General features: G+C 37.2%; 1 protein-coding gene and 1 long non-coding RNA gene across 6 annotated transcripts; one reads left to right on the top strand and one right to left on the bottom strand.

Moving 5' to 3' along the window:
* The first annotated feature begins 5,094 nt into the window (after nucleotides 1-5,094).
* LOC148865197 (sterol 3-beta-glucosyltransferase UGT80A2-like) lies at nucleotides 5,095-21,683 on the top strand. 4 transcript variants are annotated; one of them, XM_088980620.1, is made up of 4 exons: nucleotides 5,095-5,483; nucleotides 18,205-18,267; nucleotides 18,405-18,481; nucleotides 21,146-21,683. In XM_088980620.1, the coding sequence occupies exons 1-4, from the start codon at nucleotides 5,321-5,323 to the stop codon at nucleotides 21,287-21,289; spliced, it is 447 nt and encodes a 148-aa protein (XP_088836746.1). In that variant the 5' UTR covers nucleotides 5,095-5,320; the 3' UTR covers nucleotides 21,290-21,683. The 4 variants fall into 4 exon arrangements, with proteins under 4 accessions (XP_088836746.1, XP_088836744.1, XP_088836745.1 ...); XM_088980619.1 differs by having other exon boundaries at nucleotides 5,247-5,483; nucleotides 18,411-18,481; XM_088980617.1 differs by having other exon boundaries at nucleotides 5,247-5,483; nucleotides 18,165-18,267.
* LOC148865196 (uncharacterized) lies at nucleotides 18,880-26,456 on the bottom strand. Of its 2 annotated transcripts, XR_016110631.1 has the most exons (4): nucleotides 26,108-26,456; nucleotides 25,509-25,636; nucleotides 25,295-25,391; nucleotides 18,880-19,226 (listed from the first exon to the last, which is right to left on the bottom strand). It is a non-coding gene; the product is annotated as an uncharacterized LOC148865196 (long non-coding RNA). The 2 variants fall into 2 exon arrangements; XR_016110630.1 differs by lacking the exon at nucleotides 26,108-26,456 and having other exon boundaries at nucleotides 25,509-25,997.
* Between the last annotated feature and the right edge of the window lie 289 nt (nucleotides 26,457-26,745).

The raw sequence follows: 26,745 nt of genomic DNA, 5'->3' as shown, positions 1-26,745 counted from the left end.
ACGGGTTGGTCTCCCCGTGGAGCACGCCCCATAGGTGACCCACAGTCCATCCCTCCCATGAACTGCGAATAGGGGATTGAGTGTGGGGAGCCCATCAAAACTCGTTTTAGGCATCTTATATTTATAAAGAATTCAATTCTGCCCCTAATTTCTTATTCTTCTCTCTTATTTGTCACTTTAAGAGACATCAGGATTAAACTAGCTGCTAATGAGAGAAAGTGTTTAATCGTTGGATCCATCGACACCATTAGTACTAAAGACAAAGTCAAGCTCCTCGGTATCGATTTATGGTCATAGATAATGATACAAACTTTAATTGGCTTTTGACTTCATCTTTTATAAGCCCATCTACCTTCATCAATTCCCTAATCTACTTAGGCTTTGTAGCTGGGAACAGATGAATCAAACATTCAACATATTAGGTCTCATTTTGCATTACTCTAGAAAATAATTTCTCATGATTCCTTCCCTGTTTGGCATCACTCTAAAAAGTCATTTCTCATTATTCTTTTGTTTCTCAGAACTGTAATGATGTTTGGATAGCCATTTTACAGCAGAATTCATTAATAAAATATAGCTTAACAACTAAATTCTTATAAATGAAAAAAGTTCACTTCCAATTAGAATCAATTCTTAAGAAAACACACTAATAGCATTCTACTATTCACATCCTTTCAAAATAGTTGTAAGATAAGAAGAAGAAGAAGAAGGAGGAGGAGGGAAGATAGTCATGATTAGAGAGGTGTGTAACTGTTCACACCCTCATAAAGATATGTATAAATTACAATAAGTCCTTAAGTGGGCGCCCAAATACAAAATGATAAAAAGTCTAAACAGCCCTTACAAACATATTCTCAACACTCCTCCTCAATTAGGCACTTGATCTTTTGATCTCACAAAGGGTATGTTTATAAATTACAATAATTACCTTATTTGGACGCCCAAATACAACAGGAGAATAAAGACAAAAAAGCCCTTACAAACAATGTATTCACAACACTTTCCTTCAAGCCAAGCATAGATGTCTATCATGCCCAACTACCTAAATTATTGTCAAATTTTGGTTTGTGCACTCCTTTGGTCAGACAATCAACAAGTTGTTTTTCTAATCTCACAAAGGGTAGACAAATTTCTCCACTAGCTATCTTTTCTCTAATGAAATGTCATATTGCTTCAATATGTTTTATACAATCAATTGGTTATATTGTACAAGATTAATAACAATGTTTATAGCTGCTTGGTTGTCATAGTAAAGTCTCATTGGTGTATCTATTGAATTCCATTTATGCCAATAAGTTATTTTACCAAAGCAACTTAGACACTATATGTCATTGCCCTATACTCTACCTCTGCACTAGAATGAGCAATAATTGATTGTTTCTTGATTCTCCACGAAACTACATTGCCCCCTATTAAAGTACAATAGCTAATTATAGATCTCTTGTCATTAATAAATCTTGTCCAGTTTGCATCTGTACAAGCCTTAACTTTCAAATGTCCATGGTCAAAATATAACATCCCTTTGCCATGACATCCCTTCAAATATACAAGAATTCTATTGACATCTTGCATGTGAGAGGTCCTTGGCTCAGACATATATTGGCTTACCACACCAACTACATAGGATATGTCAAGTCTAGTCAACTAGAGGTAAAGGATTTGACTAACTAATCTTTGATAAGTGTATGGGAGAATATCTCCAACAGTAGCACTTAACTTGTGATTAGGATTAATTGGGGTTTTAGTAAGCTTGCACCCGAAATTTTCAACCTCATGAAGTAAGTTTAGAACATATTTTCTCTAAGAAATGAAAATTTCTTTTTTGATCTTGCAACTTCAATCCCAAGAAAATACTTGAGATCACCAAGATCCTTAATTTCAAATTTAAAAGAAATGAAGGATTTCAATTTATTGATTTCTAGGACATCATCCCCAATAACAATAATATCATCAACATATGCAACTAACATAGTTTAGGATTGATCATTCTTGGTCCGGCCCTGCCTAGGCCCACATCAAGCCTAGAAATTTTTGGTCGGGTTTAGGCCCAATACTTCAAGCACAACCCAACCCGCAATATAATATAATATATTTATTTTTAAATATACATTATAGCATTATATTATATATGTTCATTTTATACTAAATGTTTATTATTTTATACAAGATATAAAAATTTTAAGTTTTAGCATATAAATAAATATTAATTAGTTGACATGTGTAAACACTTAAGCCAACCCAAGCATGTAAATTGTCCTCCTAGGCAAGGCCTTGTACAAATGAAGGCATGGCCTTCATTCTCATGTGTAAGCAATGTGGGACTTGGAAAAATACTTAATGGTAGCACTTAGTATTTATTGTTATTCCAAGTCTCACATTGCTCAAGAATGGGAATGGAGGTCTTGCCTTCATCAATAAAAGGATAGGTAAGCCAAGCAAAAGCAACTATAAGAAGTAAATAAGGCCCACCTTTTTTTTTGTGTATAGGCCCAAAGTTTAGCCAAGCTCAACTTACCTTGGGTTTGTTCCGTATTTTTTTACATGCATTATATTTTATTTAATTTAAGATAAAAATTTTAAATAATTAAATTTTTATTATTGTATGTCAAAGGCCTAAACTCATTTCTCATTAACCCTGGAAAACTCGTAAGCCTGGCCAGGGCCTGTGTAAGGCCAGGCTTAGGCTTGAAAACTAGGCCCGAGGTGTGGGTTGGGTCAGGTCGGGGCCTAGGTTAAAGCACTTATCATTAGTGCAAAACCTGGGCCAACCCATGATCACCCCTCATAGTCACACGATCATTGACTCTTCTTATGAATAAAGTATGATCAGCTTGAGAATGTGAAAATCCGACCTTCAAAATAGCCATTTTAAATCTATCAAATCAATTTTTAGGAGATTGTTTAAGGCCATACAAAGCCTTCTTTAGACGACAAACTTTCCCTTAACTGTTATGGAAGTTCACCACTGGAGGCAATTCTATATAACTTCTTTCTATGTTGGTTTTTGATAACGTGGGTGTTTTTTGGGCCCGATTTTCAAAAAAAGCCCATGTTACCATTTTTGGGCCTTGCCATTTTAATGTTTGCTACTGTTTTTATTTTTGCTAGGTAGGCAAGAAGGCAACGTTTTCACCTTTTTTGCTATTTTCTAAGGTGATTTTCATAATCATTTTTCTTGTATGTGCAATCTGTTTGGTACAAATCAGCTCCACGTCAATGTCATTGGGAGAAATGGTTCACCAATGTAGCAACGTTTTCACCTTTTTTGCTATTTTCTAAGGTGATTTTCACAATCATTTTTCTTGTATGTGCAATCTGTTTGGTACAAATCAGCTCCACGTCAATGTCATTGGGAGAAATGGTTCACCGATGTAGCAAATGTCAAATTTTCATAATGCAAATTTAAAGATGTTTCTAAATGTTTTCTACAAAATTTATGTATGTTTTCAAACTCTGTGTTTTTACATTTTTTTAGTTTTAATTATTTAATTATGACATCAAGGTTGACACATTTTAACCTAAATATTGAACCGTTGATCTACTACCAAATAGGAAAACAATTTCATTTTTTTGGTCAATTTTAAATTTGCATTACACTTTCATTATTAATTAATAGAAATAATTATTATTTATCACACTTATGGCCTACACTATTCATGTATTTCACTATTTCCTTACAATTTGGAATAAAAAGGTGTTTAATTTGAAAATGGCTTTTATTTGAAAATTTAAAATATAATAAAGGGCAAAAAGGTCTTTTAATTGATTCTATCATATATAACAGTGTCTTGTTTTGATAGGGGATGTTTAAGTACTATAAAAAATTAGAGGGGGTATAATTATTTATCTTAAATCTCAGGGGATTTTTAAGTCTTTTAACACAAAAAACTACAAAGAAAATAAATTTTGTAAAAAAGAATTTGAACACATCCCTAATATTACATATTCATCATATTAAACAAAAATAAGTATGATAAATAAAAATTATTTTATATATATAAATAATTATAGATATATCTGGACATACATTATAACTATTATTACAACTTTCATCATCATCTACTAAAATTGCCGGTATGTTCGCATTTCCTAGTTTGTTTTAAAGAACGCACATGCTAACCTACAAGGGCACACAGAGTATTTGATTTTCTAAATCCCAAATCAAATTTGATCCCATTTAAGGGTGACTCAAATTCACCCCTTTTATAATTTAGATTGAATGTGCATGAACACCTATTCAATCTACTATAATGTATATATATATACTCGTATGTGCTTAAATATTGTACCTATTAGTAAAGTTGATTGAATTTTATTGTTGTGTTTTTACTATTTTTCACAAGTTCAAGTTTCATATAAGTAATTTTCAACTAATTTTATTCATAAAATATGGTAACAATGTCATTTTTAGATTTTAGTTAATGTTTGATTTAGGGATAATCGTGGGCCAGACCCATGCCTGGTTTTTATAGGGTATTGGCCTTGAGGCCTGCTCGGGCCCGGATTGGCCCAAACCTCAGGCCTAATAATACATGTCTAAGCCCAATCATGAGTTGGGCTAGCTTAGACATCTAGGCTGGCTTATATGTATTAAATACTATTTATATTTGAAAAAAATAAAATTTTGGTTTAACTTTATAATCAAAATTACAAATAACATATATAGAAATTTTTATGTATAATATATTGTATTATATATACATGCCATTTATATGGTAAAATACGTATATGTAATTTATACATGCCATACATATTATATATAAATATTAATATATAGACATATTTTTATAAAATATTATATCATATAATCAAATATTATATATCTATATGATTACCAAAAAATGTAAAATATTTATATAAATTCTTCCATTTCACGGAATGGCCATTCCCTCCTGTCTAAGACAAGGAAGTTCAGATTCCAGATTTAAATTCTAATTTTAACTATAAATCAAACGAATCTTAATATATTAATATTTATATATTATCAAATTTAACTTTTTTATAACTTACATAAATCATCCCTACATTCGATCCGTTCCCCACTGACCTGTGGGCCACCTGGCAACCGTCACACTTGAACCGACCGGACCACCCTCCACGTTCAAGTACGATCCCAACAACTGCATTTCCGGCCACCCAACTTCCAAAAATCCGCCACGTAAATCTTGTTTGTAGGGTTTTAATTTTGGTTATACTACAAAAAGGAATAGGTAAGTGGGGCAACTTTGCTTCTTTCAGTCTGTTTACCATATTTCTGGGAGGTTCTGTAGACTTCAGCATCGATAATTTCAAAGCTGAGAGCCAATTGGCGGTAGCGAGGATGGAGGAATCGGGGGAGCATCCTGGGAGTTCTTCTGATAGTTCTTCAGGTGAGGTCTCTATTGGACATGGGGGGGAAATTGTTGAAGGCGGCAGTGGCCGTGAATTGGGAAGCAGAGAGGCAGTGGGCAGTTCTTTATCTAACAGAGGGAGTTCTTCCTCAGGTTGGTGGTTGTTGCTTCTCCGTTTCATGAAATTGGTCGAAACGAGTTATTATTTTCATGTTTTTATCAATTCTTGAACTTGGGGAGTGAGTCTTTAGTTTATTCAATTAGTTTGAAAGTTGAAAATTCTCTAATTCGATTTTAGACTTTAGAGCTAGTTGAACGTTAGATTAATCGTGGTTCTTGTTCACGTCTCAGTATGATATATGGCTGCTTAATGAACAATTTGTTTCTGGTGACTCCACAGTTTCTGTATTTTGGAGGGCAGAGGAGGAATAGTGTTTGCTCAGTAAAAGTAACTGGATTGTGGTTGCGGTGAAGTTAACCAGAAACGTTTCAGGACGTTTTTTTCTTTTTCTTTTTCTAGTTGGGGGGGGGGGTTGTTCACCAATATGTATGATTTTGTTTTTCAAAAGAAAAAGAACTGTGCAGCTGTTTTTATTTTGGAAAAGCAAAATCATACATATTGGATAATACCCCCTTAAATAATTCATATCGAACTATTCAACTAAACAGAATTAAGGTCGGTAGACATTAGAATGGAGTCCGGATTTGCTAGTAACTGCCAACGCTAGGCACATCACAGTCTGTGCCACCTATCCTCACACATGGGAGTTTTCAAAAAATAATTTGGTCCTACTTGTAAAATCAGTTGTTAAAACTTCATGGTTGCAGCAATGTGTAAGATACTATTTACCCAAACTCAGCATTGGGTGTCTCCTTGTAGGACATGTTTGATAGGTAAATACATGCTTTAATATCTCTTTTTGATCAGCAAGATCTTAGAGGGTATCTAGTATTGAATTGTGTGAATTGTGAATAACTCTTAAAGCTTTACTTAGAGAATGTTTCCATTGACTATCAAAACCCTAAGGGAATTACGACATAGGCCAATTGACACCACAATAATTTCAATGCATATTTGGAAAATATGCACCAGTGCAAAATTCAAATAAATAAAATCACATTTATGTTTCTTATCCTCCCTGCAAGCTGATTGTGCTGGATGAAGATTGTAGAGGTTGATCTGAAGCTGTAAAAGACAAACGAATGTGTGACATTTACTGAAAACCTCAGGGAGTTGATCAATACCATTAACAAAGTCAATGGCAATCAATGTGACTAGTTGTTTGTGAGCAAAATGACAATCAATTTTAATGCGTTTGGACAAGCACAAAAGGCGGGAGTTGCAGCAAAGTGAGTTGAACTAATATTATCACAAAGCAGTGCAAAAAGGTTGGGTAAAAGTCAATATCATAAAATTTGGTCTTTGCTCTGTAGTTAGAAACAATGAGATGCTCTTCAGAATGCCAAAAGACAGATTTAGAAAATGAGTATACAAAAACAAAGGTGGAGGAAGAATAACCATTGAGGCATCCAGCCCAATCAGTACCACAGAAGGCCAAGTATGAAAGATTGCTTTTGATGGAGACACAGACTGATGATGTGTACTTGAGGTATCTTAAGATGTTTTTAGCAGCAACGATGTGAATGGTTGTAACTGCACGCATGAATTGATAGTTTTTCATATCACATAAGAGATACTGGGATGAGTCACATTAATGAATTGAAAAATTCCAACAGTACTGGGATGAGTCACATTAATGAATTGAAAAATTCCAACAGGATACAAGACTATGGAAAGAGGATGCCTATGGCCAATAGAGGATTTTGATCCTGGAAATATGGGGTTAGAAAAGTGTTTTTATTGATGAAGTTGATCGAGGGTATATTTGGACTGAGTGATGTACATTCAGTGGCAGTACTGGACATTCATATGCGAAGAAGTTATTAGGATATTCCCTTCTTATTAAACTTGGACTTTAAAATGCAAGAAGAAAAGTAATGGCTGTGGTGTTGGAGCTTGTCAAAGTGATGATTGATGCCAGCGACATATTAAGAGTAGCACAAGCGTATCGTGACAAGTGGGCACATGAGTGTCAATCTAGCCATAGATGAAATTAAGTTTGTAAAGAAAAGACCAATACTTCTGATTCCGGGTGGAGAATAATTAAGGACATGGGTGGTTCTATTATAGGCAATAAACATAATCTTGTGTCCTTTTATCTACAAAAATTCAAGGTTGTAAAATCTTGGGATGACAAGTGCGAGAACATGACTTTGAGTCTGAATGGTGCAAGCTTGTGTTGAAGATTAATCAGTTTTATGATGTTTTATGTTAGTTGTTAGATAGGAGGTGGGGACCATAGTAGTTATGTGAGTCCAAATTTTGTTATGTTTTTGAGTGTTATATATGCTGTTTTATGTTTTGCCGCCCTATAAGGGCATAGCTGTCTTTGTACTGTTCTATTATTTTTAGCATAAATAATAAGTGAAGGGGGCAGCCAGATTATTGCTCTCTTTTCTTTTCAACTTCTCTTATTCTCTTATTCTCCTTCTCTCTTCCTTCTCTCTTCAAGAAACTACTTTTCTTTCATATTTTTTAATTCAACAGATTTCTACTTGGTATCAGAGCATCGGCTAGGGTTTCTTGAAGCATTCTCATGCAGCCCTAGATCAGCCGACTGCATGAAGTAGTAAAGGGCTGATCGATCTGCTATAAATTGCCCAGTTCTTGGATTTTTGGTGGGATCTAGTCATCAAGAAGGTGATCTACTGCTCGACATCAAAATCAGGAAGAATTAGAGTATGGGGAAGAGTCCCAGAAAAGTTGGACGCTTTGTTTTTGATCTGATCTTGGGCGCCCAGGTATTGTTAGTTTTCTTTTGATTTTCTGAAGAGGGCAGTTTGGTTGTTGGAATTTTTTGAGCCTCCTGGAGTGATCAAATCACTCCTCTCTGTTGGGAGGCGTGGGGAGAAGAGAGATTTCTCCCCAGATAGGGTTTTCTTCTTTCGGAAGGGTTGGTTTCTGTGTGTGATATTAAATTAATTTTTGAGGGTCTTTAATCTATTTTTTCTTACTATTGAACTATTTAAAGTAAGATGGAGAGTTGGAATACTGAGATGAAATCTACTGGTACTGTGGGACTGGGTATTGGAGGTAGTAGTGATATTTTTGGGTCTGAGATCATTACTACAGTAAAACTTGATGGTACAAATTATTTGGAGTGGGCACAATCAATTAAGATGGCTATTGGTGCCTATGGAAAATTAGGGTATCTCACTAGGGAGGAGAAGAAACCTGATACAGACTCTTCTCGATGGGTGCAGGAGAACTACATGGTAATGTCCTGTCTGTGTAATTCTATGTTACCTCATATTGCAAAAAAATTCCTATGGGCTAATACTGCTAAGGAGATTTGGGATGGAGTGACTGAAACCTACTCTCAGAAGCAAAATGAAGCCAGAGCCTATCAGTTAAGAAATTAGGTGATTAGTGTGAAACAGGGAGAAAAACCTCTTGCTGTGTATTTCTCTATGCTGAAAACCCTATGGCAGGAAATAGACCACTTAGAAACTATGGTATGGGAAAGTGTAAATGATGCAACAACTTATCACAGACTGGTAGAGAGGAATATGGTTTTTGAGTTCTTAGCAGTGTTGAACCCTGAATTTAACATTGCTAGGTAGCATATTCTTTCTAGGGAGGGTGTGACACTCTCTCAGGCCTATGCCTTCGTCTCTGGAGAGGAGAGTAGGAGGAATGTAATGTTGAGACAGCTTGGGATTGACCAGTGGGCTATGGTTGGTACAACAAAACCTAAGCCGAATGGAGATAGGGGGAGTAGTGAGATTAGAAGGGAAGATAAGAAAGACTTTGTGTGTGATTATTGCAAGAAGCCTAAGCATATCAGGGGCACTTGTTGGAAGTTTCATCCAAATCTTATGCCTGCCTGGATAAGGAACAAGAAGGGAAATGCAAATGTAGCCACTATAGGAGACTCTTTGGCCCCTCTTTTTCAAACTGATTGGGAATCCATTGCAGTAGCAGCAGTGAGAACAGAATTGGAGAGATTTGGATAGCTTATGAGTAAGAAAGATTCACCTAGCTCTAACCTTCTAGATGGACAGCAGAATGCAGGAGCCAACTACACCACTTCCTTTGCACATACAGGTAGTTCATGTGCAATTGCAAACTTTGCATCCACTTCAGGTAAGGAGGGACCTCTCTGGATTATACACTCAGGAGCATCTGAGCACATGACTAATGCCCTTACCTTTTTCAGTTCCTATTAATTGTGCTCTCTACAACAGATGGTTCACATATGCCCATTGCTGAGAAGGGGACAATTAGAGTGGCCAATTAGATAACTCTGTCTTCTATTTTACATGTCCCTAGACTTCATACCAACCTATTGTTTGTTAGTTCTTTGACAAAAAAATTGAATTGTTTCGTGACCTTTCTTCTTGGTAATTGTGTTTTGCAGGATATAGAGTCAAAGAAGATGATTGGGAGTGGTCGTGAGGTGAATGGAGTCTACTTTCTGGATGAGATTCTGAGACATCAGGCCATCATGTTAGCAGCAGCAGTAGTAGTGGGTCAGAGTCAGTGAACCAGATTATGCTTTGGCACAATCGCTTGGGACATCTTTCTTTTAGTTCTTTGAAATGTCTTTTCCAAAAGTTGTTTGAGTTTGTTCAGTTATCTACTTTGGAGTGTGAGAGTTGTCAGTTAGGAAAGCATTGTAAACAGTCTTTTAAATCAAGTAATAAAAGAAGTACTTTTGCCTTTAATATTGTTCAAACTGATGTATGAGGGCTGCATCATATCCCTTCCATGGGAGGATTCCATTACTTTCTCTTGTTTGTGGATGATTATGCACAATATTCTTGGATATATTTGATGAGATCACGTGATGAGGTTCCTGACTTGGTACGACAGTTTCACCAGATGGTTCTCACACAATTTGGAGTGAGAAGTAAGGCTTTTAGATCAGATGGTGCCTGAGAGTACTTTGAGGACCTGACTACATATCTCTTAGAATATGGTGTAGTTCATCAGAGCAGTTTTGCATATACATCGCAACAGAATGGAGTTGCTGAGAGGAAAAACAGACACATTGTGGAGGTGGCAAGGAGTCTTATGGTGTGTGCTTCAGTTCCTATGCAGTTCTGGGGGGATGCAGTTCTTACAGTTGTGCATTTGATTAACCGTGTTCCTTCACGAACTTTGGGGTTTAAGGTGCCATTTAGTCTTCTTTTTTCCAGATGGGGAGATATTTCATATACCTCTGAGGGTTTTTGGTTGTGTTTCCTTTGTTCACATTCTTGGCCCTCATCTCAAGAAATTGGATCCTAAGTCCAAGAAATGTCTTTTTCTTGGGTATGCTCAGAACCAAAAGGGGTATTGCTGTTATGACCCAATGTCGAGGAGTAGATTTGTCACTATGGATGTTACTTTTTTTGAATCCACCTTCTTCTTCTCGAGTGGTTCTCCTCAGGGGGAGAGTTTTGGGGAGGAGAACTCACAATCTGTTCCTCTTCCTGTTTCTTTGGTGCTTCCATCCGTTTAGCCAGCACCTCCATCAGTTCAGCCGACACCTGCACCTCCGGTTTCATTACTTGAGCCACTACGGGCAGCCTCACAGAAATATCCGCATTGGCAGATGATGGTTGACTCCGCACATCCTCAACCCACACCACTCTCTATCAGTCCTTTTGAAACTCCAGATTTGGTAGATACAGTTCCAGGTATTCCTCTTGAACCTAAGCCTGCTATGTTTTCTGATGATAATGTTCCTGTCCCTAACACCATTGTTGTAGCTGATCCCATTGACCTTGATATTCCCATTGCACTTCGTAAGGGGAAGAGAAAGTATACAACCCATTGCATTTCACACCATCTTTCCTACAGTGCCTTATCACCTTCCTACCGTGCTTTTCTTTCTTCCCTGGATTCTGTGTCTATACCCAGGAATGTTATTGAGGCTCTCTCCAAACCTGAGTGGAAAACAACCATGCAAGATGAGATGGATGTTTTGGTCAAAAACAAAACTTGGGAAATAATTGATCTCAACCTAGACAAGGAGATAGTCAGATGTAGATGGGTATTCACAGTGAAGTATAAGGCTGATGGCAAGATAGAGAGGTACAAGGCAAGGTTGGTAGAAAAAGGGTATACTCAGACCTATGGTGTTGATTATCTAGAAACCTTTGCACCAGTAGCTAAAATGAGTTCAGTTCGTATCCTTTTATTTCTAACAGCCACCTATTCATGGCCTTTATTCTAGCTTGATGTCAAAAATGCCTTTCTCAATGGTGATTTACAGGAGGAGGTATATATGGACATTCCAGTAGGCTTTTATGAAAATGTTTGTAAATGAAAGGTGTGCAGACTCGAAAAATCTCTGTATAGACTAAAACAGTTACGTAGGGCTTGGTTTGACAGGTTCAGAGGGGCACTCATCTATTTTGGATATACATAGACACAATCTGATCAAACCCTCTTTGTGAAGAGGAGAGATGCTCTGGTGTCAATTTTGATTGTGTATGTGGATGATATAGTGGTGATAGGAAATGATCTAGAGGAGATTGATGATATCAAAAAATCATTGCAGCAAGAATTTGAGATATTGGTGAGCTCAAATACTTCTTGGGGATTGAAGTTGCAAGATTCAAGCATGGGATCTTCATTTCATAGAGAAAGTATGTATTTGACCTACTGCGGGAGATTGGGAAGCTAGGGACCAAACCAGCAGTCACTCCTTCTGATCCAAATCATAAAATTAATGGTGTGGATAGTGAGTTGGTAAAAGGATGTGGGGAGATATCAAAGAATGGTGGGCCGACTGCTGTATTTGTGTATGAAACGACCAGATATTTCTTATGCTGTTAGTGTTGTGAGTCAGTACATGCATGCACATTGGGTTTAGCATTGGGAAGCTATTGAGAGAATACTTGCATATCTGAGAAAGCACCCTGACAGAGGCATTCTTTACTCAAATCATGAGAATCTGAAGCTAGAATCCTATACAGATATAGACCGGGCAGGATGCTTAGATGATAGGAGGTCTACATCAGGAGTGTGTACCTTTGTAGGTGGAAACTTGATCTCCTGGAAGAGTAAGAAGCAAGCGGTTGTGGCAAGGTCAAGTGCAGAGGCTGAATATAGATCCATGGTTCATAGTGTCTTAGAACTTCTTTGGGTTAGATCTCTTTTAAGTGAGATTGGGGTGAAAGCAAAGGAACCTATGATGTTGTATTGTGACAATCAGGCTGCAATCAATATTGCTCACAATCCAATTCAGTTTGATGGGACAAAACACATTGAAGTTGAAACACTTTGTAAGAGAAAGGGTAACAAACGGAGTAGTTTGTTTGTCTTATGTCTCTTCAGAGTTGCATCTAGATGATGTTCTCACTAAAGGGGTGGCAAAGAACAAGCTTGAACATGATCTACACAAGTTGGGAATGTCTGACATTTACTCCCAACTTGAGGGGGAGTGTTGAAGATTAATCAGTTTTATGATGTTTTTCTGAGTAGATGTTTTATGTTAGTTGTTAGATAGGAAGTGGGGACCACAGTTGTTATGCGAGTCCAAATTTTATTATGTTTTTGAGTGTTATATATGCTGTTTTCTGTTTTGCTGCCCTATAAGGACATAGTTGTCTTTGTACTATTCTATTATTTTTAGTATAAATAATAAGTGAAGGGGGCATCCTGATTATTGCTCTCTTTTCTTTTCAACTTCTTTTCTTCTCTTCTTCTCCTTCTCTCTTCCTTCTCTCTTCAAGAAACTACTTTTCTTTCATATTTTTTGATTCAGCAGATTTCTACTGCTTGATGATAAGGCTAAATCAAGTGCTAAGTGAAATTGAAATCATTAGTGACTAGTCATACTTTATGATACTTAAAGCAACCTGTAGAATTACAATTAACTTCATATGCCTGTCTATAGCCCAAGGATTTTTATTAGATGATGCCACCAAAGGTACTAGACATTGAGAATCTATGGAAGGTTCTTATATCCATTGATTTTATGATTAGGGGAAGGGGGGACTAAGTCCAAGTTTTGTTTATGAGAAGTGCTTACTAGTCATAACACAAAGTTTCATGCCAAAGAGGATCTTTGTCTGCTTGAGTAAGATTTAGGGTTCAGATGAAGAAAAAGTCCTAAATATAAATACGAAGGAATATTTAGTAAGAACTATATGAGCTACATCTCCCTCTACAAAACTGGATTATAAGTTTTTGAACTAGAGGAAGGATGACATAAAGAGAAAAAAGTGTTGGAGAGAATATCCAGTTTTCAGGGATTTTTAGTTGGGACCCCTAAGCATCCCTACTATAGAGCTCATTAGGTGGCAGAGTCTTGGATGATTCAATCAGGTGATTCTCTTCGACAGCATATACCTGAACGTCTCAAAAAAGTAGAGTGAGAAAACTAGGAGTATAAATTTATAAGTAGCAAGAATGAAAAATTGCATCATCCGAAAATGACTTATCCCAATCCGGAACTGCATCTGCTATAATTGATGGTAGTGACACAATGTCAACAACTCTACAAGGCTGCAGATTAGCCTTGGTCGCTGGTAAAACTGGCTAAGATGTTTCCTACCTTACTAAGTTCCTTCTCAACAAGGGCTATGAGGTCCATGGCCTTATCTACTTCTCCTCCAACATTAATACCCTGTGCATCAACCACATCCACATCAATCTTCACAATTCCTAGAAGGCCTACTCACTGCCCAGTCTCATGTTGCTGTCTCCTTTGGGATCCCTTACTATTGCTGTTATTGTTGCCACTGGTGCCCTCTACTTCCTTGAAGCTGTTGAATCCCACATCTGTGCCGCCAGCTGCAATTGTATCCACTATTATCTTGCCGAATCTTCCAGAAAGTTCTAATCCATATCATCTTCTCAATCAGAATCCTCCCAATTTCATCCCTAACTGCCATATGCAACATCCAAGTGTGCTGTGTGTTGGTACACCATCAATTACACAGAAGCCTACAGCATTGCCTGTAACAGGATGCATGACTCCGAAGATAGCTCAGTCGGTAGGCTGGACCAAGGTTGGGCCTCAGGACAAAAACTGTTGAGCATTTTGTAGTCAATATTTAAAAAAATTACTATCAAAATATTTTTTTATCAGAAGAAAATAAATTTATTAAATTTTATTAAAAAGTAGTTGATACAACTTGATGATCAGAATTTCTGGGGCTGTGAAGTTAAAAGGAATTCAGGCCTATAAGCCTCCTCAACAGTTTTTGTAAAATCCTGGCATAAGTCTTGGCTGAGAGGTTGAAAATGGTATTGCCCAATGTGATTTCTGAAAACCAAGGTGCCTTTGTCCCAGGACGACAAATGTTAGATAGTGTGCTTATTGCAAATGAGCTAATTGAGTCTAGAAGGAGGGATGGTAAACCTGATCTGGTCTGCAAATTGGATATTGAGAAAGCACATGATCATGTAAACTGGTGATGTTTTGATTTTGTGTTTGAAAAATGAATTTTGGGCGTAAATGGAGGAACTGGATGAAAATGTGTGTTACTTCTCCTAAATTTTCAGTTTTAATCAATGGGAAAGTGGTTGGCTTCTTTGAAAGTTCTAGAGGTATTATGCAAGGGGATCCCCTCTCCCCCTTGCTTTTTATCTGCCTCATGGAAGTTTTTTTCTCAGTTCAGTAAGTTGGTTGTTGTAGATGGTTTGTGGGATGGATTTGAGATTTCTCCAGGTGGGAAGAAGGTTCATCTCTCCAATTTTCTGATGATACCCTATGCTTTATTGATGCTTCCCCAGATCAGCTGGAAACTATGCTTGGCATCCTGTGCTGGTTTGAAGTTGTGTCAGGCCTTGAAGTAAGCTCGGGGAAAAGTGTAATTTTTCCTGTAGGGCAAGTTGACAATCTGGATGATTTGGCTGAGATTTTGGCTTGTCAGGTGAATAATCTCCCAGGGAAATATTTGGGGCTCCCTCTTGGGGAAAAATGCACTAGTTGTGGAGAGAATGGAGAAGAAGCTGGCTTCATGGAAGGCCAAATACCTCCCCTCAGGGGTCAGAGTGACCCTTCTAAAAAGCACTTTGTTAAACCTTCCTACCTAATTTCTTTCCTTCTTTCCCATACCCTCCAAAGTATCCAATAAATTAGAATCTCTTGAAATAATTATTTTGTGGAGGGGCTGGGAAGAGGATAAGAAAATCCATCTTGTAAATTGGGGCCAGGTCTGTTTTCCTGTGAAGTAAGGGGGCCTGGGAATAAGGAAGTTAAAGGTCTTTAATTCTGCTCTCTTGATTAAGTGGATTTGGAGATTCGGCTCTGAAGGAGATGCTTGGTTCTGGACTCTAATAGCTTCTAAATATGGTGTGGACTGGGGCAATTGGAAATCTTTGGATTCCTTTGAAGTGTGGGGATGTTCTCTGTGGAAGGGCATTATGAAGGCTTTTCCTGCATTCTCAGAAGGGCTGGAGTACAAAATTGGGGATGGTAATAGATTGAGCTTTTGGAAAGAATCCTGGTGTCTGAACATCCCCCTTGCCGAGGCCTTCCCTAGTCTCTTTTAATGTGCCCTTAACCCTGATGCTTCAGTTGCTGATTCCTATGATTGGATGGAAAACTCAGTTGCTTAGTGCCCCCTCTTTAGATGGAACCTCTATAATTGGGAATTGGACCAGCTGCTGGAGCTATTACAGCTGTTGCAAAGTCAGTCTGTTTCAGCAAATGTAGAGGATGAGTGGAAGTGGAAATGGAGTGGAGATGGCTGTTTTTTCAGTCAAGTCCATGGCTTCTAAACTGAATCAAGGCAACACTATTGGCTTCCCTAGTAAGCAGGTGTTGAATCCAACTAGCCCCTCTAAGGATAACTTTCTTGTCTGGGTGCTGGCTTTAAATAAATGTCTCTCAATAGCTAATCTGGCTAGGCACGGAGTCCAGATTTCAGATTTGAATTGTGGCCTATGTGGACTGTTGCCAAAGACTGTGGATCATCTCAGCATTCACTGTCCTGTGTCTGCTAAAATTTGGGAGCACTTCATCAAGGCGGCTGGCATTAGCTGGGTCATGCCTGGGTTTTTCAAGGATGTTTTGTGCTGTTGGAAGTTACCTGGTCTGAGAAAGAAAGGGAAGCTGGTCTGTAAAACTATTCCTGCAGCGATTTTAGTGTTTTCATGGTCAGAAAGGAATAATCGAGTGTTCTGCAACAAAGCTAGAGATCCTGAAGACCTAATACGGATTGCAGTGAATAGACTTGCCTCTTGGCTTTCTGTTTTATCCGAATTTAAAAACCAGAATGTATTTCAGCTTCTTAGCTCTCAATCTATTTGGGATTTGTAAGCTGTATCTCTACCCGATGAGGTCCACCAGGAAGCTGTTGTAACTCTTTCTTCTTGTTAAGATGTGCCGAATAGGGGTGGTTTAGTCTTCTTCTATTTATTAAGTAACTTGCTTACGTGGCAGTGTTATTAGAGTTATTCTGCCCTACACTTAAGTAAGGGCATTTCTGTCTTTGTAAACATTATTAGAATCTAATATAGATTAAGGGGGTCGACTGGATGGGTTAACCATCAGATTTTCGACAGACCCTTCTTCTTCTTCTTCTTCTTCTTCTTCTTCTTCTTCTTCTCCTCTTTCTGTTCGGACTACTGTAGCAGCAGTCGAAACATGGTATCAGAGCCATGCTCCTGACCTACGTCAGTTGGTAAAGCACCTCAGCATTGTTCGTGACTCTTCACCTTCATTTCTGGTCAGTCAATGGAGAGAACTGGTTCGCCCTAGGTCAGAAACATTACACCTTGTCTCTCTGCTGCACATAACCTTCTTCAACAAGGAAAGTGACTTCAGCAGTGAATGGTTGATTGATATTCTCAAAGGAAGGTCGGTTCTCTCTTCTTCTGGTGTTACTTATATTACTGGGTAGAAACCCTACAAGAAGCTGTTAGTATTGATTAGAACCTAGAGAACTAGGTTCATTGTTGCCCTAGGAAGGGCTATGTGTGCAGTAGCCGAATGGTGTAGGGTTGCTGTAAGTTGTTGAATGGTGTAGGGCTGCTGTAAGTTGTTAAGTGGTGTTAGGGCTACTGTAAGTGGCCCAGTGGTGTAAGGTAGAATGCAGTGACCTTGCCGAACTCCTTGTGGTTGTGTAATGCCCTCTTAAGTGTGTTAAACAAGTCTGAACTGGGTGCAGCAGATTTGATTGTGTTGTGGTGCTTGTGATGCACAATTTGTTTTGAGTGGTTGTAAGAGGGCCTACTTGTGATTAGTGAATGGTAAACTGATGCTTATGTGGGACATAAGTGTGTGAAGTCAGCAGTAGTGTGAATAAGAACAAGTGTGTGCTTCCACTGTTGTGTTTAGGGGCTGCAATAGGTGCTGAAATATCAAACTATGAACAACATCAATCAGCTTGTAGCTGAGAAGTAAAGTTAGAGGCAACTGTGAAAGAGTACAATGGCAGCAATAGGAGATGGCTACAATGATCAGAAACCTAGTGTAGTAATTTCCTCCGACTACCTAGGGGTACAAATGACCTCAATTAAGTTAAATGGGGAGAACTATGTTCCATGGGCTAAATCTGTGGAAGTTTTTCTCAAGGCAAAGAAGAAAGTAAAGCATGTAAGAGATGAGAAGCCGCCGGTTGACTCTCCAGGGTTTGATGATTGGGAACAAGAAGATGCTCAAATCATGACTTGGTTGTGGAATAGTATAGAACCCAAAATCAGTGCTTATGTCTTGTTACATTCCCTTATGTTCGGTTGCCTTCTTCATATTTTACTTTTACCCCTTGCATGATTGGATCCTTTTATGGATTCTATATTTTTTAATTTTTGCTAATTTTAAACAGCCTGTTCAAGACCCTGAGAAGATGACCCAAATAATTGTAGAGGCACTGGAAGAAACTGGACAGAGAGGCATTACTAACAAGGGCTGGGGTGGTCTTGGGAACTGTAAGTTTGAATTTCCATTTTGTGGATCACAAATGTTTCTAATGTAACCATGATGATTTTAACAGTTTCATCTATTTAATTAAGTTTAGACTACCTGTAGAAGTACTGTGTCGTTTACCTGAATTATCTTTCTGTAGTGGCAGAATCAAAGGATTTTGTGTATCTTCTGGATAACTGTCCTCATGACTGGCTATTCTTACAATGCGGGGCTGTGGTAAGATCCATTTCTTTTTCTAAAGGATACATAATTGGGTTTAGTGATGAAAAGATGAGAAAGGTGCAATACAGTCTGTGTAAAATTAACAAACAACATACCTCCACTAAATCCATCATTTGTTTGTAATTGAAACATCCACTTTTTCTAGAGCATTTGCATGCCTTCATGTGGTTGGGCAACCTAACAGAAAGAGATGCTTTAGTAGGAAACACAATCCGTAGTACAGTAGTAGGTATTTCTCTATCAGAAACATATTGATGCTGTTTCTGGTGTAGCCTTGGTGTTTGTTCTGTTGTTTGTCTTTTCTTTTCAGGGTTATAGCTCTAGGGGGCTTTGGCTGCTTTTTTTGTGTTCTATCTTCTATTCTGGATACAATATTTTACTTTCATTAGATAAAAAAGAAAAACAGATCAATGCTTGCTTATTAATATCAGAAAAAACAGATAACTGTGAAAGCCAGCAGTTTCCAAGTAAAGCTGGCACTTGCCTTCTTGATGGAGTTGAGATACATCCAAGACTAGGATTCCTCCTTTCTCATCAATCTAATAACCACTTGAGAATCCCCTTCAATTTCTAATCTTGTGAAATCCCAATGAGGTTTCCAGTCTCAGCCCTTGTAGTTGACATCAATTCAGTCTGCACTGAAGTTCCATTGCCAAGTGACGCCGGGTAGATAAATTAAGAACCTGACTTCATTCTTCCTAAATATCCTGCATTGCATGAATATCCCGAGTTGTCAAGGCTGCAACCATAAAAATGGAGTTTAATGAAATTTGGCTGAAGTGGAAGACTAGCAGTAATAAGCTTAAAAGTTCTTATAGTTGAATAAGTATCGATCAAATTTAGTTCAATTTTTTGGGAATGGTTGTTTTTTTATTTGGGCGCAGGTGGAAGTTTCCAATGGAGGTCAGTCGTCTCTTGGATCCTTCTACTTTTACATTACCTAAGAAAAGGGAGTGAACCATGTGGAGATGCATAAGAGAAGCTTTGATCTGGACTATTTGGGTAAAAGTGAATGCAAGAATTTTCCTAGAGAAGGAATGAAGCTTGGATGTGGTTAAAGAACGTGTGTCTACGAGGGCAATCCGCTGATTAAAAACTGTGAACACCTTTTCACAATTCTCCTTTGATGACTTTTGGAAGGATTGGGCCATGGTAGCAAGAAGCTCTTCTAGAAAGGAAAAAACACAGTATGGAAACCCCCTCTGGAAGCTTTTGTAAAATTGTATGTGATGGGTGGGAGCAGCCAAGGCAATCCAGGTGTTTCTAAGTTGGTAGTGGGGTCACTGAAAGAACTTGAGTCTGTGATCTGGTGCTAGAGGAATGAAATTAAGAAATTCAAATGGCTAACACTAATTGCTGATAAAAAAAAACATGGCAGACACTAATTATAACACTAAGTATACATTGGGTGAGGAAGACAGCTAATACTTTGCTGATTCTCTAGCTAAACAAGGGGCGAATAGGAATCAATTATTTTGGGCTCAGTTGTAATTGAGGCTATTAATGCTAATTTTATGATGGGAGAGGTTGCATATCACTCTTCTCTCAGGGGTACTTGTACTGTTATATATTCTTGATTTATAAAATTCAATTATCAAAACAAAAAAAAAAAAGAAAAAAAAAGCATTGATTACATTCTATCTCCTAATTATGTCTTCAGAACTGAATACGTGGTAATCTTTTGTTGACTTGAACCAATGTGCTACTCTCATTGAAATGCTCTCTATTAAATCCCCCACTAATTGTGACTGTTCTTGAATAATTCTTGCATTGTTTTCCTCCCAAATTGACTCTGAGACATGTCAACACCGGGAAATTTCCAAATCTGAAGCTATTTTATTCTTTCCTATTTCTTTAAGTTTATGTGAAATACTGTCATTCTGAACTTGGTTTTATTTTCATCTATGTTGAAATTCTATTTATTCATACCTTTTGTGTAGTTCATTGCTCTATTTATAGTTATGGATGTTATGCTAAATCAAAGTCCCTGTGTCGTGGCCCTGCCAGGGCGGAGTTGTTGCCTGGCCTAATCAAATTGACTAGACATCACTTCACCTATTGAACAAGAATTGAAGTACATCGATTAGGCTTTTTTTGGAAAATAAAGATATTGAGATACTGGACTACCAACTGTAGAAACGGCTATTTAACTTAGGTTTAGAAAAATAAGAATAAGCTTGGATAAGCCTAATTCATTACAGAATTTTTATGGTGTGCTTGGATAAGCCAAATTTATAAATTGTTTACGAACCATATTCAGTGAGGTGTTGCAAATAATCAGCTTCTGTACCAAAAAGGGAAACATAAATCTGAAACTACAACAAGAGAACCATAAGAGTGATTAGAAAACTAAAGAAGTTCCTGGATCATATTTGTTGTACTTCCATGACAAGGATCAATGGCTTTCTGCTTAAGTTTGTAATGTGAAAGTGTGTTGAGCAAGTCTGTATTTTTCGAAGTGCTTGTATACATGCGTTCTTTTTTATGATGTGTTCAATGTACTGAAACTAGTTCCAAAATCCCAATTGATCTTTGGTTTCAGATCAAATAAATTTCTTTTGACTTGTTGACTATTCCTTTTGTAATGATTCTTGAGTTCTGTATGCTAGTTTTTTATCTTAATGGGGAAATGGCATTCACATGCAATTTTGTTTTCAGGTACATCATGGTGGTGCTGGAACAACAGCTGCAGGAGAGAGCTGTTTATGTGCTGTCCATACTTACCCAGATCCTTCAACTCTTTTTGCAAAGAAAAGTTTTCGATGGAGGAAGCAAAAGAAAATACTTAAATGGACCTATTAACAATCAATGAAGGTGAAGGAGAGAGCTGTTGAACTAGCCAAGGCTATGGAATCTGAGGATGGAGTATCAGGAGCAGTGAGAGCATTCTTTAAGCATCTTCCTTCCAAAAAACCAGAGCCTCAACCATCACCAGTGCCATCCGGTTTCTTTGAACACTGCTTTGGCTCTGTAAGGAGATGTTTTGGTTGCTCATGATTCTTAGATCCACGTTGTTGATGTTATTGTTGTCTCTTTTTTTTTTTTTTTTCCTTTTCCAATTTCTTTTTGTTTCTTTTTCTTTCTTTGTAACGGTTTTGTTACTAATTTTTTCCTTACCTTCCATCAAAGTCATCATATTTTTATAGTGTGGTTTCCTGTTTAAGATGTATATAAATGTCTTACCATTCAGACTTTCCGACATGATCCTTTTAACCTTGGTCTATAGGAATCTTTCTAGTTTCTATTTTCTCCTACTAATTATGGTTAATGCTGGTAGAATCAGATTACCTAAGGGTTCAAGCTGGGTATCTGATTTGAAGAATTTATAGTCCAGATTTTAACAAATCTCCAACCTGAGCCCACCCAAGTTGCACTCCTAAGATTAATGGATTTAACTTGATGTTAATGCCAATATACATTTTAAGTTCCAAGACACATCTCATGGACAAAGATGCATGGCATCAAACATGTTGAACTTGGAATTTTATTGGTGAGTTCTTCAAACGGTCATTGGTGGTTCTTGGCTTTGGCATCTTAAAGTATCAGCGTTGCTAGGGATCTGATACATTCAGAGTATTGACCCTGGGGATGATTGTTGACTATGACAATGTAATATTTCTAGGAGCGTTCTGATTTTACTGCCCCAGTGGCTTTGACTACAGAATGTAAGTTGACCAGTAACTTGTTTGACGGCATGAAATGGAATGATCAATGCGATCATTTACATTTTCAAAACTCCAGCCTACTAACAGATCTACACCATCAAACTTGTTTGATGCATGATCAATAGGATTATGGAATGAGTCCTGATTCTCCCATAATTTGAACACACAGCAAGGAATCTTTTGGCTCTGAGTTATGTAATGTAATTAATATTGAGTCCATGGGACATTGATGATGTAATTTTGTTTCTGCTCTTTTTTTTTTTGGGAAAATTCCTGTACTTTAGGGTTATGTCAAGTCAGTTCCCAAACTTCAAAACCCTTGAACTTTCAAATGTCTGATAGGTCCCTACTATTAGTTGACCGTCACTCAACACCATCATGTGACATGAGGTGCGTATTAAATAATTTTAGAATGACAAAATTACCTTTTTATGGTATTTTTTTTATGATTTTATCCATTTTGTCCAAGTGTTAAAAGAAAAAAAAGGGGAAGAAGGGTTATGAAATTGGACACAGATCAACTGTTGAAACTCCTACTCCCCTGTTCAAGCTCTCCTGTTCAACAATTAACTGTAACCGGACAATCAACTGGAATTGGATGAAGAATTATATTGTTCAAAGCTTAAGGCTTCCTCTACTACAATGAAGCTCGTTAAAAAGTCTCTGGATGGAAATAGGTCTAGTGCAATGGCGATAACAGTGTTGACTAGCAGTCAACTAATTGTAGGAAACTATTAGACAATTTTCAAAAATTCAGGGTACTACATTTAAAGTTCGGGGACTGACTTGACACAACCCCCAAGATATAGAGTACTGATCAATAATTTTATTTTGGGTGCTTTTTCATCTCCCAGCTTATCCTTTGTACGCTTTTTCTTGAATAATATTTCTTTATTATAAAAGATGCGACCATTTACAGTTTTTAAGTTCACATCCAAAATAGAGCCATTCCTGGTTGCCAATTTAACATTGGAAGGATAGAGCTTTAGGTTTTAGGGGATTCTCATGAGCCACTTTGGGAGAATAATTGAGTAAAGATTATGTCATGATACAAGTAGATCAGAGAACTATTTTGGGCTTATGTCAAGGGGATCAATCATGGAAACATTTAGAAAGAAAAGAAAGATCTTCATATGGTTTTTACTGATCTAAAGAAAACATATGCTAGGGTTCAGGGTTTTAAAAAAATATAAAGATCTGATTAAGGATATATGTGGGGTTTACCATCAATGTTGGAAACACCTGTTACAGACATTGAAGTTAGAGTTATGATGGTGCATATTGTTTGTTTGTTGATGATATTACTTGATGGAAACAACGAAGGAATAAATGAAAAATTAAACTTATAGATAAATGCCTTGGAAGTTTTAAAATAAATAGGACTAAAATCAAAAACATTATATTTACTAATAGGAGTGCAAGTCAAGGTATACTTTGGAGTGGAGACTTTTTTTTTTTTCTAGGATTGGAGACTTATAGATAATTCAATGTGGCTTTTATCGGGTACCTCAATTCAATAATTGGTAACAAGGGATGGATAGATTGAGGAGGTTTTTACCTATAGAATTAGAGTAGATGGGAAAAAGGGAGAGATGCATGTTATAGGTGAATATCATTTGGATTATATCTTCAAGGCTCTGTTCACTTTTCGGTAAGTTACTTACCCGAGTAAATGCAGTTACTTGGGTAAGTTCCTGAGAAACACTTACCCGAGTAAGTGCATTTACCCATGTTCTTTTATTTCTCATGTAAATAAAGCAATGACCATTTTAACCATAAAAATCTATTATTAAAAGGGACATTTTTGTCCAATTCAAGTGGTTGGCAACTTTCCCCCTAGGTGGGAAAGTTATTTATCCACCTAGGAGATGGGTATCACTTACCCGGGTAAGTGGTACCTAGTAAAATAAACTTTCCCTGGTCCTTACATAAATCTGAAAAAAGAACATGAAATTCTTAGTCAATGGGAACCAAAATCCCATTGACCAGCTTTCCCCCCTCTCAAAATCTGAAAAAAGAACACCCCATAAAAGGAAAATTCTGTAACATAGTTGTACGGCAAGTTTATTGTATGAAGGATGATAATAAAACGGAAAGTTAGGTGGGATTGGTTAATCTTTGGATCCTTTAGATATTGTAGTTACTTGACATCTTGTGGCATCCTGTTAACATACATCTGATTCTTTTTTTTTTTTTTTTATGTTTCTTTCCTTAAGAGACGGTTGGGTGTGGACAATAAGAATCTATTCTCTTCCCAAGTCTAAGCCATAGAAAAGTTTAAGGCACAAATTCGATTGTAGATTTTTATACTTTGGTTGCTGCAATTGACTTTGGAAAAAAAAAAAAGAGAAACTGCAAAAGCGTAAGGAGTTCTTAAATCTTGTTAGAAGGAAAGGTATACAGGGTTGTTCTAAATTACAGATTATTTAAAGTTGGCTTTATTTTCAATTGTATTTCTTAATCTCTTAAATCTGTTCCTAAGATTCCTTAAGTTCTTTTGCCCATGTTATTATTTTGTTTTTTCAAAACAATTATAACTGCAACATTGGCAAAAGCAATATTAGTTTGCCGATATGTCTTGTTTTGTTTTAAAAAGGGGAAATCTCTTAAACTACCCTTACGTTTTAGGAAATTGACTAAAACTTTCCTTACTATTTACAAAATCCCTTAAAGTACCTTTAGGTTTTATGACAATTGACATCATTGTCAAACATTGATGAAAAATATTGAAATATCTATTTTACCCTTTATTATTCATCAAATTTCAAATACATATAATGCCTTTTACGATAACAAAACTAAATCAAAACCCTTGAAATTTCACATAAGCTTTTAAAATCAGACCTTAAATCCATGTTCAAATCCATAGTCTATTTAGAGACAACTCATAGCAGGAAAAAACAAATTACCTCTTTTCCAATCTAGGATCCAAACAAAAATGCACTTTGATCTGGATCTTGAATCAGGACGAAGGGGGGACAACCTAAGTTCAACTATTAAAGCCTAAACTTGCATTCAAAACCTTGAAGGTTATAAAGAGTGTCAAACTTAACATTAGAAAACAAAGAGTGGAAGAAAACAAATCTTCCAATTAAACCATTTTTAGTGGTAAATTAACAAATGAAGCATGAGGAAATCCTACCTGTTGGTCCAAATCTGGAGCTGAAGGCAACTTGGTAACTTCCGAGGTCAAGTGATGGAGGGTCCCACCTGCAAGGTGTGGAAAGATGCCAGAGGCCCTGAAAGTGTTTCCATGGGCAAGGATTCTGACAGTTAAGTTAGCCAGGGACTGATAAAATGCCGAGGTCACAACAAGAGAGAAAGGAAAGAGAATTCAAGTGTGTGTGTGCCCATACCCTAGGCTTTGGTGCCCTCGGGAGCCTTGTAATGCGCAGTCAGTAACCATCTCATGAATCTCAGTCACGAATGCAGTTGTTATAGGGACGACGGCCAAACCCAAGCATTACCCCATCATAAAATGCTCCTAGTTTGGTCACCAAAATGCATAACATGAAAAAAGAGAGAAAAGATAGAAAAGAAAAGAACATGTATAAGCTCTTCACGGGGCCATAAAGATCTAGCTACATCCATCATAATCGATGCTTATATGTGAGCATCGTATGAAGATGAGGGATTGATTGCTAGTGTTGAGGAGATTGTTTTCAAACCTAAAGATAGGCGAAAGATAGAGACTAGTACAATTACAAGTTTTAAATCCTTGGTCAATGGCATTCTGTCCTAGTGGGACAGGATGGATCTACACCTGGGTTTGGAAGCTTTAAAGAAGGTTGAGGTTAAAGCACCAATTATGACGGAAGCAACCAGACCCTCCATAAGTCATCCCTGTATTTGATAGGTATTTAACTCCTATTTGTACCTTTACTTTGTAAACCAAATTGTATCGAAAATGAAGAAAACAATGGACGTTTGGTTATAAAGCTAAGGAAGGTCAGACCTTTCACTTATAGAAGATTGTCCATTTCTCTTGCTCGCATTGCATTGAATAGAGCAATTCTTGGTCATCATCTTCGGGAGCTGATCCTTCCTGTGATTGTGATTCTGCTTCTCTTTCCATCTCCATCCTTTCTCTAATTTCTAAATAATATTGAATTAGATAAAAGAAAAATCTTTTTGAAAAACAATAGGACTCCAACGAACATTAAAAAAGTCTCCTACAAATCTGCTGATGTGCCCACGAATTTAAGATTGACCCATTCCTAGTCCTTTTGGCATGTATTTTTGAGAAGATCTTCTGGTAATTCTGACATGCAAAAGATATTGATCTTTTACATGAAGATCACTTCGAAGTACGTTTGGCAGATGCATATCTTTTTGTGTCTTTCTTCCTAAGAATAAAATGCAAAAGATGCGGAAAGCTTCATTTGAATCTTCCCAAAATTGGTTTTTCGTGTCTTTTTGGCGCTCCGTCTTTTGGCGGCTAAGTTTTTCACGAGCCAAACGGGAATAAATTGAAAATCAGTCTTCCTGATTTATAAACAGCCAAAAGACCACGCGAAAAGACATGCCAAACAGGCCCCAAGTTAATGACTCTTAAGGCACAACTACACATATCACCTGTACCCTCCATATATA

Source organism: Nelumbo lutea, chromosome 3 (genome assembly GCF_056320005.1).
Source record: "Nelumbo lutea isolate HS-2025 chromosome 3, American lotus-T2T, whole genome shotgun sequence".
NCBI classification, from domain to species: Eukaryota; Viridiplantae; Streptophyta; class Magnoliopsida; order Proteales; family Nelumbonaceae; genus Nelumbo; species Nelumbo lutea.
This window is presented reverse-complemented; position numbering and strand designations above follow the sequence as displayed.